The sequence below is a fragment of the Vigna radiata genome, chromosome 8 (assembly GCF_000741045.1).
Source record: "Vigna radiata var. radiata cultivar VC1973A chromosome 8, Vradiata_ver6, whole genome shotgun sequence".
In the NCBI taxonomy this organism is placed as follows: domain Eukaryota; kingdom Viridiplantae; phylum Streptophyta; class Magnoliopsida; order Fabales; family Fabaceae; genus Vigna; species Vigna radiata.
Window position 1 is genome coordinate 13,189,976 of NC_028358.1, and position 13,571 is coordinate 13,203,546.

General features: G+C 30.9%; 1 protein-coding gene and 1 pseudogene across 1 annotated transcript; both read right to left on the reverse strand.

Annotated features, from left to right (window-relative positions):
* Positions 1-292: 292 nt before the first annotated feature.
* On the reverse strand, positions 293-1,224 carry LOC111242268 (annotated as a pseudogene).
* Positions 1,225-3,777: 2,553 nt separating this feature from the next.
* LOC106772636 (glucomannan 4-beta-mannosyltransferase 9) lies at positions 3,778-10,677 on the reverse strand. The gene is made up of 10 exons (XM_014659166.2): positions 10,351-10,677; positions 9,898-10,200; positions 9,734-9,832; positions 9,412-9,664; positions 6,184-6,294; positions 5,887-6,023; positions 5,343-5,456; positions 5,066-5,265; positions 4,477-4,671; positions 3,778-4,337 (listed from the first exon to the last, which is right to left on the reverse strand). Exons 2-10 carry the CDS (start codon positions 10,198-10,200, stop codon positions 4,175-4,177), a joined length of 1,575 nt encoding a protein of 524 aa, XP_014514652.1. The 5' UTR covers positions 10,351-10,677; the 3' UTR covers positions 3,778-4,174.
* Between the last annotated feature and the right edge of the window lie 2,894 nt (positions 10,678-13,571).

Here is a 13,571-nt window from a genome sequence, read left to right on the forward strand (position 1 = left end):
TTAGTTCTTAATCATATATCAAACTTGCTTATGTAATTTGTGTTTTGAATTCTGCATCATATACATACATATATCGCTCTCTCTTTTTCATTCAATCCGTCCTCAAAAAACAAAAGTACTTCTACCCATAATCTAATATCAAATCTACTTCTTTTATATATATATATATATATATATATATATATATATATATATATATATATATATATATATATATATATATATATTATACATTAACTCATCTTTACTTCAATAGCTACTAACACACCTTCTAAAAATACAAGCACATTTATTATATCTCCAGCACAATATCTGCATCAAACAAAAGGACATTATATATTAATTATACAAAATTAAAAGTGAGACACATTATTCACCAAATTTATATCACAAAATGCAACTTACATTCAGAATTAGTCTTCACCCATTTACTGCCATTACCACTTCTCTCATCTGATTCATCATCACTCCTTTTCCTTGTCATCTTCTTCCCCTCTATGCACTTTGCCATGAATGATGTCCGAGAACAATTTTAGGTGTAAATTTTCTTGTGAAGCATTATCCTCAAAAGTTGTATATTTCATCACAGGTTAGAAATTAATCTAAGATCTCATTACACCATTTGTTTATAATTCCAATCAATTTCTGTGTGTTATTACATAACAAGGTTTTGTTAACTCTTTCATTGAAAAACTTGTTTATTATATGAGACCATGTAATGATCTCTCCACCTAATTGGGAAGTGAAAGATTATGAACAAAACAAAGGGTTACCTTCTCCATTCTTAACTCTTGAAGGGTATCTCTAAGGCTAAGTGTGGGAGCAAATCCACTTCTACAAACAAATATCTTCTTTAGAAGGAAAGAAATAGATTTCTTACCAATCATTTTCTTTTTGGTTATCTGCACATATGTCTTTGCATTTTTCAATTATCACAATCAATGTCTTCTCGATATCTTCTTCTTCGTCATTTGATTCACTGCATAACACATTAATGATTCTCCTATCAACCTCCAAGCTTGAAGGGCAATTAAGAAATATGTCCTGGGGAAGCTCATAAATTTCCTTTTCAACCTTTGGTTTTCGTCTCAAGAGTTTAGTTAATTCCTTCTGTAGATTCTCAACCCTTTGATTAGTTTGTGTCACCTTAGCAACCTTTCCAGACCACACCTGTGCAAGAAGAAGACCATGATGATTCTGATGATTACGATGATTATTAGACATTTAGGAACATTTTGAAAACATTAAAGCTAGGCTTTTTATTTTCAAACTTTGTTTTGTCATTAGGAACTTTTCAAGACCATAGTACTTAGAATTATATTTCGAAATATTGAAGTTAGGATTTATTTTCAAACTTTGTTTTGCATTTAAGAACTTTTGAAACTTAGATTGATCGAAGTATTCTTGACGAATATTGAATGATTGCATTTGATGAATTGCCTAGATGAATTGAATGGCTGAATTGATGTTTGGGACTATTGATTGTTTATTTGTAGGTTTCATTTTCATTTTATTGGGTATACTGCAGAAAACAATTGCATTGAAAAAATCAATGCACGTTACCGACGACCTAAAGTCATCACTAATGCCACCTAGTTTCGCCTTGCATTACTGAGGGCTTTTGCCCCTCGGTAATACCGACGACTGTTTTTTGGCCTTCAGTATTACTGACGGCATTTTGACCTTTGCTATTATCGACGACTTTGCGCCTGTTGGTAATACCGAAGGCCAAAAAGCCATCGGTAATGTTTCCGACAACTATATTACCGACGACTTTTTGACCATCGTAAGACCGTCGATAACTTGCACTTACTGACGACTTTTTGTCCTTATTGAGAGATTTAGGTCGTGGGTAAATCCCTTCTTTGCTGACAACTTCATTTTCTACATTCTTTCTCTCATTCCATTCTTTTCTACTATCTAAAATGTACTTTTTTCATTCAAAAAGGTTTGTTTTATATAATTAAAGGTTAAATATATTTATATTCCAAGATTAAATATGAATTATAAGAATTGTATTTTTTTTTTATGTTTAAAAAGCAAAATGTATCAAAGTTTGATAAATACACAAATTCAAATTTTATATATAAGTTTAAAAGTTAAAATATTTTTAATTCTATTGTTAAGAAGTGGAGTTTAAGTTTAATTCAATCTCATAAAACAAGGTTATAAGATGATATTTCCACTTTTATATATATATATATATATATATATATATATATATATATATATATATTTTGTAAATTAATTTTATTTCTAACTAATGAATCTGTGAAGGATCTCCAACACACCTTTATACTTAGATAAACAATAAATATCATTATAATGACTTAAACTTGTGACTATGATGTTATATTAAAAAGTGAGTTTTAAGTTTAACTCAATATCAAAAAACTAACTTGTAAAGTAAGGTTTGTATTGACTTATATATTGTAAATTTGTCTTATCTTTAGTTGAGGAGAGATATCTTACATCCATAATTAATTATTGTAACATTGATTATTGTTTCGGATGTGGGGTTAGGGATCAGAATCAAAACACCCCTTCACACTTTCCTCCAAGTCTCTAAACTTTATCTTTCGTTTTGATTACAAAGTTCTTCCTAGTTCTCAATAACTCGTACAGAGGTGTACTTTTCAAAGGTATTCCAACGTCCAAGTTAGTATTATGACAATTCAGTTAGCATAGTAAAATCTTAAATTCGTAATAAATACAATCATCTATTTCCTTACCTCAAATTCGTATTTATAGGTTTCGAGATAGACTCATAATTATTATAGACTTAATCATGATCCAATACGTTGTGAGCATACTTTATCTGGAAACTTGATTATAAGTGGTACTTAAAGTTTTTAAGTGTTGATGATTGTTTGATCATCTCTGATATTTAGTCTAACGGTTGCTTGATTTGAGCTTTAGTATGTTGTTGTCCTAGATCGCTCCGTCAATGGCTAACTAGACAGTCATACAGTACATTTATGAATAACATTCACATTTTTTTTTTTCTTTTTAAAAAGCTTGACATAAAACAGGGATTGTGACAACAGCATATTCCGCGACCTCATATTTCCTTGTTTGAACAGAATGATGAAAGGATTCAGACATGCTGCTGGATTATTAATGGAAAACAAACTTAGAGCTGACAGTAATAAATGCTTTTGGCATGTTTTTACCCTTCTCAGATTCAGGAAAAAGACTGATTTGGTCTACTTAAGATTCTGCGTCTGTTGCCAAAGTGAACTCTGTTTTGGTACTAGCAACAAATACAAAGAAAAGGAAATAGAGACAACTTTCCTTGGTTTCCTTGTGATGAATACCAATGTTGGTGGTTGGAACTCTTTAGTCAGAGATCAAGTCAATTTTTTTTTTTCAATGGCTATTATCAAGGGACTAACATATGCAAGAATGTGTATTATTTTTTATAATCATATTAAATAATAAAATTGTAATTATAAAATTAAAAATAAATAATTTTTATTTATTTTGTAGATCATTTTTATTTATTTAATTTAAAAAACGATTAAATTCAAAGAAAATGGTTAAATTTAAAAACTGGTCACTTGGTAAAATTGAAAAGAAGAATCACACAAAGACGAATCTTCTTTATATAATATATAATGGTACAGATGAAGGTCATGTTTCATATTTCTGATGATTTTTTCAGGTTTACTTTGAAGTCAACAATTTCAAACGTGATCTTTTACATACATATTAGTTACCAAATCACTATTTGTATAACTTTTACTATAGAGTAAGACAAAAAGGAGATTCAACACGAAACTCTGTAATCTATCCCATTTATTGAAGATGTTTATTATTTCTTCGAACAAATTCAAGTAAAGAAGGAAATGATTGATAAAATTGAAAAAGAAAAAGAACTACAAAATCTTATAGCCATATGTCCAATCAAAGATGTCTGCCCTGGGAAGATTGTTGCCTGAAGAGTGCTGTAATAATTTTCTGTATACTTCATATCCAAAGGAATAACTTCTGTAATTTTCTTATGTATCTGTTTTGAATATTCACAAAGACTGTTCGAGCCACGACTCTGATTATGCAGAACCTTGAAGAATGACCACCCATAACACAAGCTTTAATTTAATGTCACAGATTATACTGTGAATGAACACTATTACAATATGTAAATATCTGAATGAAGTGTTCTGAAGTCCTTTTAGGAGTTGGGAACGATAGTGCCAACATATCCAAATGCCATGATGAAGAAAGCAATTGATTGAATGTATAGGAATATATAGAACCGGTTTTTCCCGAACATAACATCATAGCAGCCACAGAAGAAAAGGTAGAATCCAACAAGAAGTTCCAACATGTGAATTCTAATGATATTGAACACAAAGACAGCAAATATAGATTGGTAAGGACTGGGATATAATATAAAATTTGAACAAGTGAATGCTATTGTTATATGATAAACAAAACCAAGAATAAGAAATTAACAATACTCCACTATTATACCTGTCTCCAATCCTGAATCGAATCTTCTTGGGTGCTTTACCCCCACCTTTACCCTTAAGAGCATCTCCAAGTTTTTCAGTGACAATCCATTCATTCACTCGACTAGCCTCTAGTAGACCAATAATTGTAGCCTTTGTTCGATGCAGAGACATGGTATTCTCAAAGAGAATCCAGAAGACCAGTAAGTGGAGTGACCTGAAAAATGCACCTTTAGTCAACAAGGTTATACTTGTAAAACATATTCATTATCTTTTAAAGTTTTAAATCTTTTTCTTTACCACTAGAGAACCACGGAGTGCTTGCTCATTCCTCGTTACATTTACATAGTTTATGACCAGTCCTATATGTGCTGTGCATAAGAATCATATTTGATGTGTTTATTATGCACTCTATGGATTATCTAAGTTGGGAGTTTAATTTATATGCAATGTTAATGTAATTTCTTTTACATTGTCAACCAATCATGGCATGATTTTTGAGATATTATATAATAGTCAACAAATATTATATATACACATGTATTTGTTATTTGATAGTAGTAGAGGTAACTAGATTTTAGAAGAAAGGAAAAAGTAGAGAAAATGAAGACCTTGGAGTTCCAACAGCATTTAGGAGTGTGATGATGGAAGGGATATAAACAGCACCCCACTTGGGTACCACCACCTCAGGCACCACAACTGTTGCAGGTAAGACGATGCAATAGAACACGAAAGTGTTTATGTGGGCCACGACCTTCCGGACGAAGAAGAAACTGTAAACCACATATATCTTCTTCCACAAGGATACTTTCTGCAATGGACACACAAGAATTTTGGTCATAAATAGCCAATACTTGTTGTCCTGCCAATTCGATGGGGCAACCTTACCTTGTTCCTCATTATCTCCATCACCATTTTCCGGAAAAGATTGGCTGGTCCACAAGACCACCTGTGCTGTTGGTACCGGTAGGCCTTCAGAGTACTTGGTAGTTCATTTTTCACCTGTTTTCCAAGTAATAAACTCATGTCATACTAATTCATCACTGTCAGCAACCCCACATAATAAAAACAAACCAACCAATTAACACTCCTAAGTCCTAAGTCTGAACATACACTCACACACATTACATTTTCGGTAATAGGTTAAAAGATTACAACATTGACTGATATTGAATTATGTAAATCTATTTCCTGAAGTTACTAAAATCTTCTTTGGTAGAGAACTTCCTGCATGGAAATCTCCGAATGTTCAGTGACTAGTTGAGTAATTACGACTGAATGAAACTGTTTGTGCTGTTTAAGCATATGTACTACTATTTTAGGCTAGTATTTACTAATAGTCCTATCATGTCATTGACATTTCATCAAATAGTATACGGACACTCTTCAATTACCACTTTTATCAGAAAAAACAGAATTAAGCAAATTTAACCTTTAAATTGGCCAGGTATAAGAATTTCCATCCTTTGAGACTGGCTCGAACAGCCAGGTCCATGTCTTCCACTGTGGTTCTATCCTTCCATCCCCCAGCCTCATTCAGCGCCGTAATTCTCCACACACCCGCAGTTCCTGTATCATTTACGACAGCACAAAAAATGGTTGTAAATTCACCATGCTATAAGTCTACAATCACAAGAAAACATTTCCATTTTCCACTGTTGCACTTAAAATCGATTATTCTTTTTTTATACTTTAAGGAAAGAAACTATTTTCTTCTATAGATGATTACCATTGAAGCCAAAGAAGGCGTAAGTGGAAGACCCCACTTCTTGTTCCACAGTAAAATGGTAATCCAGTGACATCTCTTGCATCCTGGTCATCAAACATTCATTGGAATTCACTGCAAAACAAAATTAAAAAAAAAAAAAGAATGCATTGTTAATTCCATAAATTTGCTGCAACGAAATCAACGATTTCATCGTGTTATTGTGAATGATTTAGAATGAGAGTGCGATATCAATTCAGCTGCCTTTTGGCAACAGATTTAGACAGTGATATGGAAATGATGGTCCACCATTAAAATTGCACATGCAGCTGCCGGATGCAATAGTGGTGAATATTTTCTTTGGTGAATGAGTGTTTTCTAAGATTAATAACAAAAACAAAAAATATGTGCAGAAATACAGTACAACTAACTAGAGAAAATAAAAATGGAAGAAAGCAGATGAAAAAGAAAAAACATCTTATGAACAATTATGAGGTTAACAACCATAATTATACCAACAACAACATTGGTGTCTCCGTAAAACATAGGCACCCCTACGCATGCAGATTAATTTCAAAGTACTGCCCTCTTTTGCGGTCACAACAATCTACCATAATTATGTTCCGGACTTTAAGAATAGTTCAACCAAAATTGCAACTTTCTTGATAGAAATATAAAAGTTAAAAGCTTCAAAAGTTGAGTCTAAGTTTTGGGTAAAATGCTACTGCACATGCTCAAGTCTTTTCTTGGATTAGTACAATGTCCTTCTAAATTGGCAAACGTTCAAAGAACACAGAACACATAACAGATTCTATCATATTTTCCTTTGTTGGAATACGAATTATTCCTTATGCCTTTTAAACGTATATGCAGCAAAGCGTAATTCAATGGGTGCAATTTTTGTTTCATACATCATCATTTCTTTAACCTAATTATAGCATAGGAATTTGGTAGAATCATAAAGAACAGCACCACTCAAATAGCCAAGAATAATTAACAGGCCTACAGAACATCATAATTGATCACGCAGATTGCTAGATAAATTATAGCCACTTACAACAATTGTAATTATTTTCATTTTTATTTATGTAAACAACTTTACTTGTTCAAGTTATACTTACCAATGTTCTTTAATTTTGATGTATTAATGACAGTGTTACACTTCATCTTTCCAAAAAGATCATGCTTGCTTACTGATGTAGATTATAATAATGCTTCTGTTCTGCCTCGTATACGTACAAATCTAGTGGGTTGCTATTATGATGACCTAATTATTAGGTGAAGATGTAAATGACTCTAACTACATCTCTAACATAAAGTTACATGATCTTTAAAAAATAATAATTAACGAACCACCATCTTATCTAATGAATCTAAGAAAATTTATGATGATTTTGCGTACCAATTCCAGTTTATTCATTGAGTTGCTGTGCCTATAAACACCCACACTAACTATTCTTTTTTTTCTTCTACTGTGGTCTATCAGTTATCTCACTTTTCGGCCACAGAAAACTGACCCCATTCTCCCATTAAATGAACCTTAAGCACACTCATAGCGCCTGCAACATTATTGTTGTATCATGTTTAATCATCTTTCAGTTTATTCATGACGGTGACTTCTCATGGCAGACTCTATTCAAAATTTGAAAGCAGAAAAATGAGACTTTGCTTTGTAACCACTACCACTTTTTCAGAATTTAGAAGAAGACAAGTGAACCCAAACCAACAAAGTAGGAACAGAGCAGTGGCTAGAGTTGTGTACACATGTAACACGCAGAGGGTCATGCAGAAACAAAGATAGAACCTTTTGGAAGATGAGTTTAATTTTATCTCATCATCGTAAAGGTAATTTGCAAATGATAATTAATATTATTTTATATACTGAAAATATAAAATTAAAAACGAATAATAGAATTTAAATGTAAACAGCTTTACTTGTTATTTTATTATTTTATGTTAAAAAGTAATTTAAATGTAATTTATTTTAGTAAAATTATTTCTAAATAAAAGTTATTCTATTTATATAGCATTTTCGAAACAAACAAGACCCGCCGACAGTTTTTTATTGGCAAAGTTGTATTTTCCGAACCATGAGCACAGAATAAGGTTAAATGGTTAATCCAAGAAAACAAAAAAAAAAAAATAAGAAAGAAAGCCAAAGCCGCCAAAAGCTTAGAACCAAAACGCAAGACAATGCTGTATTTTTTTTTTTATTAATAAGATAATTAAAAATGGGTTAAATATGTTTTTGGTCCCTTAACTTTGAATGAAAATTGGAATTAGCCTCTTCTCAAAACTTTAGCTTAATTTAGTCCCTCAACTTTAAAAATGTATAAACTTAATCCTTTTAACTAAATTTTCTTAGGTTTATTTGATGTTTCTTAAACCTAAGAAAATTTAGTTAAAAGGATTAAATTCATACATTTTTAAAGTTAAAGTTGAGGAACTAAATTAGGCCAAAATTTTGAAGAAAAACTAATTACAAAAAAACATATTTAACCCATAAAAAATTAGTATGACTTTTAATTTACTTCTTACTTTCAATGCAATATAACCCATGAAACTAGTTGGATTTCCATAATTATTAGCATGAGTCAATTAATAAAAAATCATAAATTTACAAATAATAGAAAAAACTAGAGTAAAAACATTATTATTAAATTATAAACTATTATTTTGTAAAAGTTCCTCGATAAAAATTTTACGAGTAAAACAAAAAATAAAATTAAATAATTTTTTCATAAATTTAAATTAATTTTAATATAAGCTAAAATTAGTTCATTAAAAAATTAGAAAATAAAAATTTAATGAAGTTAAATGAAATCACTTCTGCCTATTCACAATTAACTTATGTATTAATTAATTTCATTCTTACAAAATTTTATTTTATTTTTGTTAAAAATTTATAAAAAAGCATTAAGTCTAACTGATCTTATATAAAATCTTACATAATAACTTTCTTAACTTTTATAATTATTATCATATAAACCATGTAATAATAATAATAATAATAATACCTAGTTTGATAGAACTAAAATGAAGGTTGATGATATTTGACAATATTTTTTACAACTTTTTTTTTTACAATTTGGAAATGTATAATCAATTTATTAACTTATTTGAATTTATGTTAAGAAAATATTTAAAACGGATGAATCACTTCTTTCTAAAAAAAGTTATTAAAAAGTAGAGTTGGAGATGAAGAAAAAGAAAAAAAAGGATGTGTGTTGTGTGAAAGAGAAGATAATGTACCAAACTTCCAGCGTGCCTGAACAAGACCAAGTTCAGGGTTGTTGACGAGGAATGGGACAGTTCGCCAGAGGAAATCAGATTCCGGTTGAAAATCTGCGTCAAAAATGGCAACATAGTCACATTGCTTCACGTAGCTACGTTTCATCCCTTCTTTCAGAGCCCCTGCTTTGTACCCATTTCTGTTGTCCCTCACTTCGTACTTTATGTTCACTCCTTTGCTTGCCCATCTGCTACATTCCATTTGCACCATTTCCTGCATTTGTCAAAAATGCCTTCTTTAACTTTCACTCCAAAATATTCTCATCATAAATAACATGCATACCTTTATTGATGGGTCAGTAGAATCATCAAGAACTTGTATAATGATCCTGTCCGCAGGCCAAGAAAGCCCACAAGCAGCACCGATCGAGAGCTGATAAACCTGCATTCAGAAATGTGAAAAAGTGTGTCCAAAAACAGATGGAGAAAGAAAATCTGCTATGCTACCTCTCTTTCGTTGTACATTGGGACTTGAACCAGAACCATGGGATAGGTAGAGTTTCCCAGCTCAACGTCCTCCTTCAGAGGCTCCCATTTGTAACGCTTCTCAGGTCTCCTTCCGAACAGCTTCACCAAGCAAATCACAAGGCCCATGTACACTCTCTCCACTAACATCATCAACGACATGCCCAAGCACAGAATCACTGCCACTCTCAGCAGTGGCACAATCACTGGCTCCTTCACTTGGCTCCAAACCTGACCCACTTGGGATGAAATGTCACCCCTCGTCATCCCTTGAAACGCTTCCATCTGAAAACCAACACAAAAACAAGCAAACCCCATGAAATGGATTTCACAAAATCAGCCATCTTTTCTGAAAAAACAGCATCTTTTCTTCTGGGTAGTTGCTGTATATGTTTTGCTTCAAGCTCACGCAAAAAGGAAGCTGAAAAAATGAACCTTGTTAATCAGTTGCTCTCCTTCTGGATCTCTGAGCACTGAACTTTTAGGTTTGGAGGAAGTTATGGCGTTGGTGATGCTAGTTTAGTAATTGCATGCCACTTTGTTTTCCACGAGCAGAACACTGATCATTATTATTACGTGAGAGCCTAAAAAAAATTAAAAGGAAAGATGAAAAACATAAGAATGAAGAAGAACAGGAGAGAGAGAGAGAGAGAGTTCTTTGTTTTTGTTTTTATTTTTTGCAAGAGCAATGGCCTCTAAGAGGAAGCTCTGTATTCTCTCTCTGTTTTTCTCACTCTGTTTGTTGGCCTTTTATAACGGGTTTTTGCATTGAAAATGGTTCGAGATCTTGAAACTCTTAGCTGCCACAAGCATGAATGTTATTGCTATATAAAAATCAAATGTCAATTAGAAGAGTCTCTCTTACCTGCACATTAATATTTTGATATTAAAACCATAACGTCACAGAATTCTTTATCAACATTAATGAATATCTTTAGTTCATTTATTAAACTTGATTAAAGACATCATTTTTTTTATTAACATCACTTTTTTTTTAAAAAAAAATATCTTATATTTTAAAGTAATATATGTACTTGTTTTTATTAAGAATTTTTAATTAGTTTGGTTTAAAATATATGTTAATTTATTCTAACAAAGTGCCATAGTGTATTTAAAAATTATACACCAATCCGACCTGGTGCTGAGCGGAGCATGAAAAGATCTACATGTATATCTGGAGGATTTTATATATATATATATATATATATATATATATATATATATATATATATATATATATATATATATATTATTTCTGCATTTGAAGACAAATATTTTATTTTATTTTATTATAGCTTTTTTTACTGTAGAGATATTACATTTTGTAAACAAAGATATCTTAATATTCTTTATGAAAATACTATTTAAACATTTTTTTTTACAAATTTTTAAGTAGGTTAATTTCTTTTACTTTTAAAAAATCATTTATTATTCTACTAATTATTTTATAAAACTATCCTTGCTTTTAGAAATTAAAAAGAGACGTATTTGGATCATTTTTATAAACACTAAAATCATTTCTCACCCAACTTTAGTTTTAATTATTTGAATTGATCATCTTATTTTCATTTTTGTTCTTTAATTAAGTTTTATTTTTGTTAAAAAAATTTAATTAAGTATTTTCGGTTAAATTATTGTTAATGTATTTGTCTATGTCAATACATAATATTTTCTCTCTCTTCTTAATTTTTTTTTATTTGAAGTTTTTATTATTACTATTATATATTTATATATATATATATATATATATATATATATATATATATATATATATATGATATTCATAGTACTACAACACTATTTGTAAAGATTTAGAAATTGATATTTTAAAAGTGACTAGTAGTTTAAAATTAGTAAGACTGGACTATTTTAACATTAAAAGATTTTAATAAAAGTAGTTTTCTTATGATTGAGTTTTATTATTTTAAAATAAATCATTAATCTTAAAACTACTTTTTTAGAGTTCTTTAACTCTCTCTAGGAATTCTTATCTTCTGTTCTCCTGATTGAAAATTTGAGACAGTAAAATTGATTTTTGCGGTAAGCTCTTCAATTTGAACAGATCAATTTCTCCATTTAAGTAAGTTGAGTTCCAACCCCTTTTCTATAGTCTTTTCTTATAAATGTTCCATGTATGTCATGTTCAGCTTGCATGCGTCATTTGAGTAATCAGTTTGAGTATTTGTTGATCAGTGTTTATAACGATGTACCCTGATCATGTTTTAGTTATTCGTAGAGCAGATAGAGCTTCTTGTGTCTTTTGAGTTGCTTTAGGTTTTCTATAGTGGTTTGGTTGTTTATTAGGTAAGGAAACTAGCTACCACTTTTGATGTTATTGATGCTTTGATAAATTGTTATGCGTGTTGAATCTGAGATTGGTAGTCAAGTTTGGGAAATTCTTGTGTGGTTGTTTATTGTATGAGTTCTTGTTTTGATGGTCTGTGAATGATTTAAAATGTTGTTTTAGTTTATTGAATCAATACTGAAATCTATTCTTGTTATTATGATGGTGTGTTGTTTGAATTGCTTGATTTGGTTGCAATGGGTGTCGAATTATGGTATGGTAATAAGTTATAATGCTAGTTAGAAATTGGTCTAGTATTGGTGGTTTGATAGGTGAAATCCTATAGGGATTATTCTTTGAGTGAGTTTGATGTTAGGAGTCTGTGTTTGTATCATTCCAAACTTGGTTAGCTTTTTGTTTTGCTGAAATCTAGTATTTTGATATGCTAAGTTTGTGCTTTAGGATGTAGTTGCTATTGGTTTGATCTAATGTGGGCCAATTGAGTAAATTAGTATTCAATTTGATAACATGTTTTCGAATCAATCACAATGCCAAGAATATCAATTTGGTCATTTGGATAGGTCTTGAGTGCAAAAGATTTGAAATTTCTGGTTTCTCATGCAGCGTTGAGGACCATTGATATAACGTTAAGCTTTAACTTTCTAGTGGCATGGGTTTTGCCTTTGGACGTGTGACATTGAGTGGTAATTTTGTACCGTTGAGCGTTGGCCTTCCAGTGGCCTTTAGACGTAGGGTATTGAGCGGTGGTCCTATACTACTAAGCCCACCTTGTTGCAAGTTATGTTTTTGGTTTTTTGTGTTTTTCATACACTTAATTGAGTTGAGTTTAGTAATACTGATTCTATGTATATAATTGAAGGGGATTGTTGATGCTTTGTTAATTTTAAATATGAATGTAAGTATGATTAAAGTATAATTGTAAACATGTATAATGCTTGTTCATGTATGATATTATGATAATGATGAGTTGTCAGAGATTATGTGTATGATATATGTGTTTGGCATAATTCCATGAATCTTGTGAATAAATTTTATGGTGGCGTTCAATAGTTATGTGTTTGGTGTAATTCCATGAATCTCGTGGAGAGATTTTATGGTGACGTTCAGTAGTGTAATGTATTGATGTATGGACTTAGTCTTGTAGATTATCCTAACACTCCAATAAATATCCTATTTCAAGTAGAGAAATGAGGTTATGTCATGAGGACTAGTTTGAGGTCCTAGTTTATGGTTTGATTCCTTGGCCATAGATGGTAGAAAAACTAACCTTGTGTGGTAGCTTGAGTGGGCAAGTTGTTTTGTCACTACAAGTGCATAATTCACCATAGTCTGACATCAATATATGTATCTG

Bases quoted from the DNA above. Each gene is read 5' to 3' on its own strand.
- LOC106772636 (XM_014659166.2), bottom strand. From the start codon at position 10,200: ATGGAAGCGTTTCAAGGGATGACGAGGGGTGACATTTCATCCCAAGTG. The intron at 9,665-9,733 runs GTATGCATGTTA...TGACAAATGCAG, and splicing joins CTACTGACCCATCAATAAAG to GAAATGGTGCAAATGGAATG. The intron at 5,457-5,886 runs GTTAAATTTGCT...CTTGGAAAACAG, and splicing joins TATACCTGGCCAATTTAAAG to GTGAAAAATGAACTACCAAG.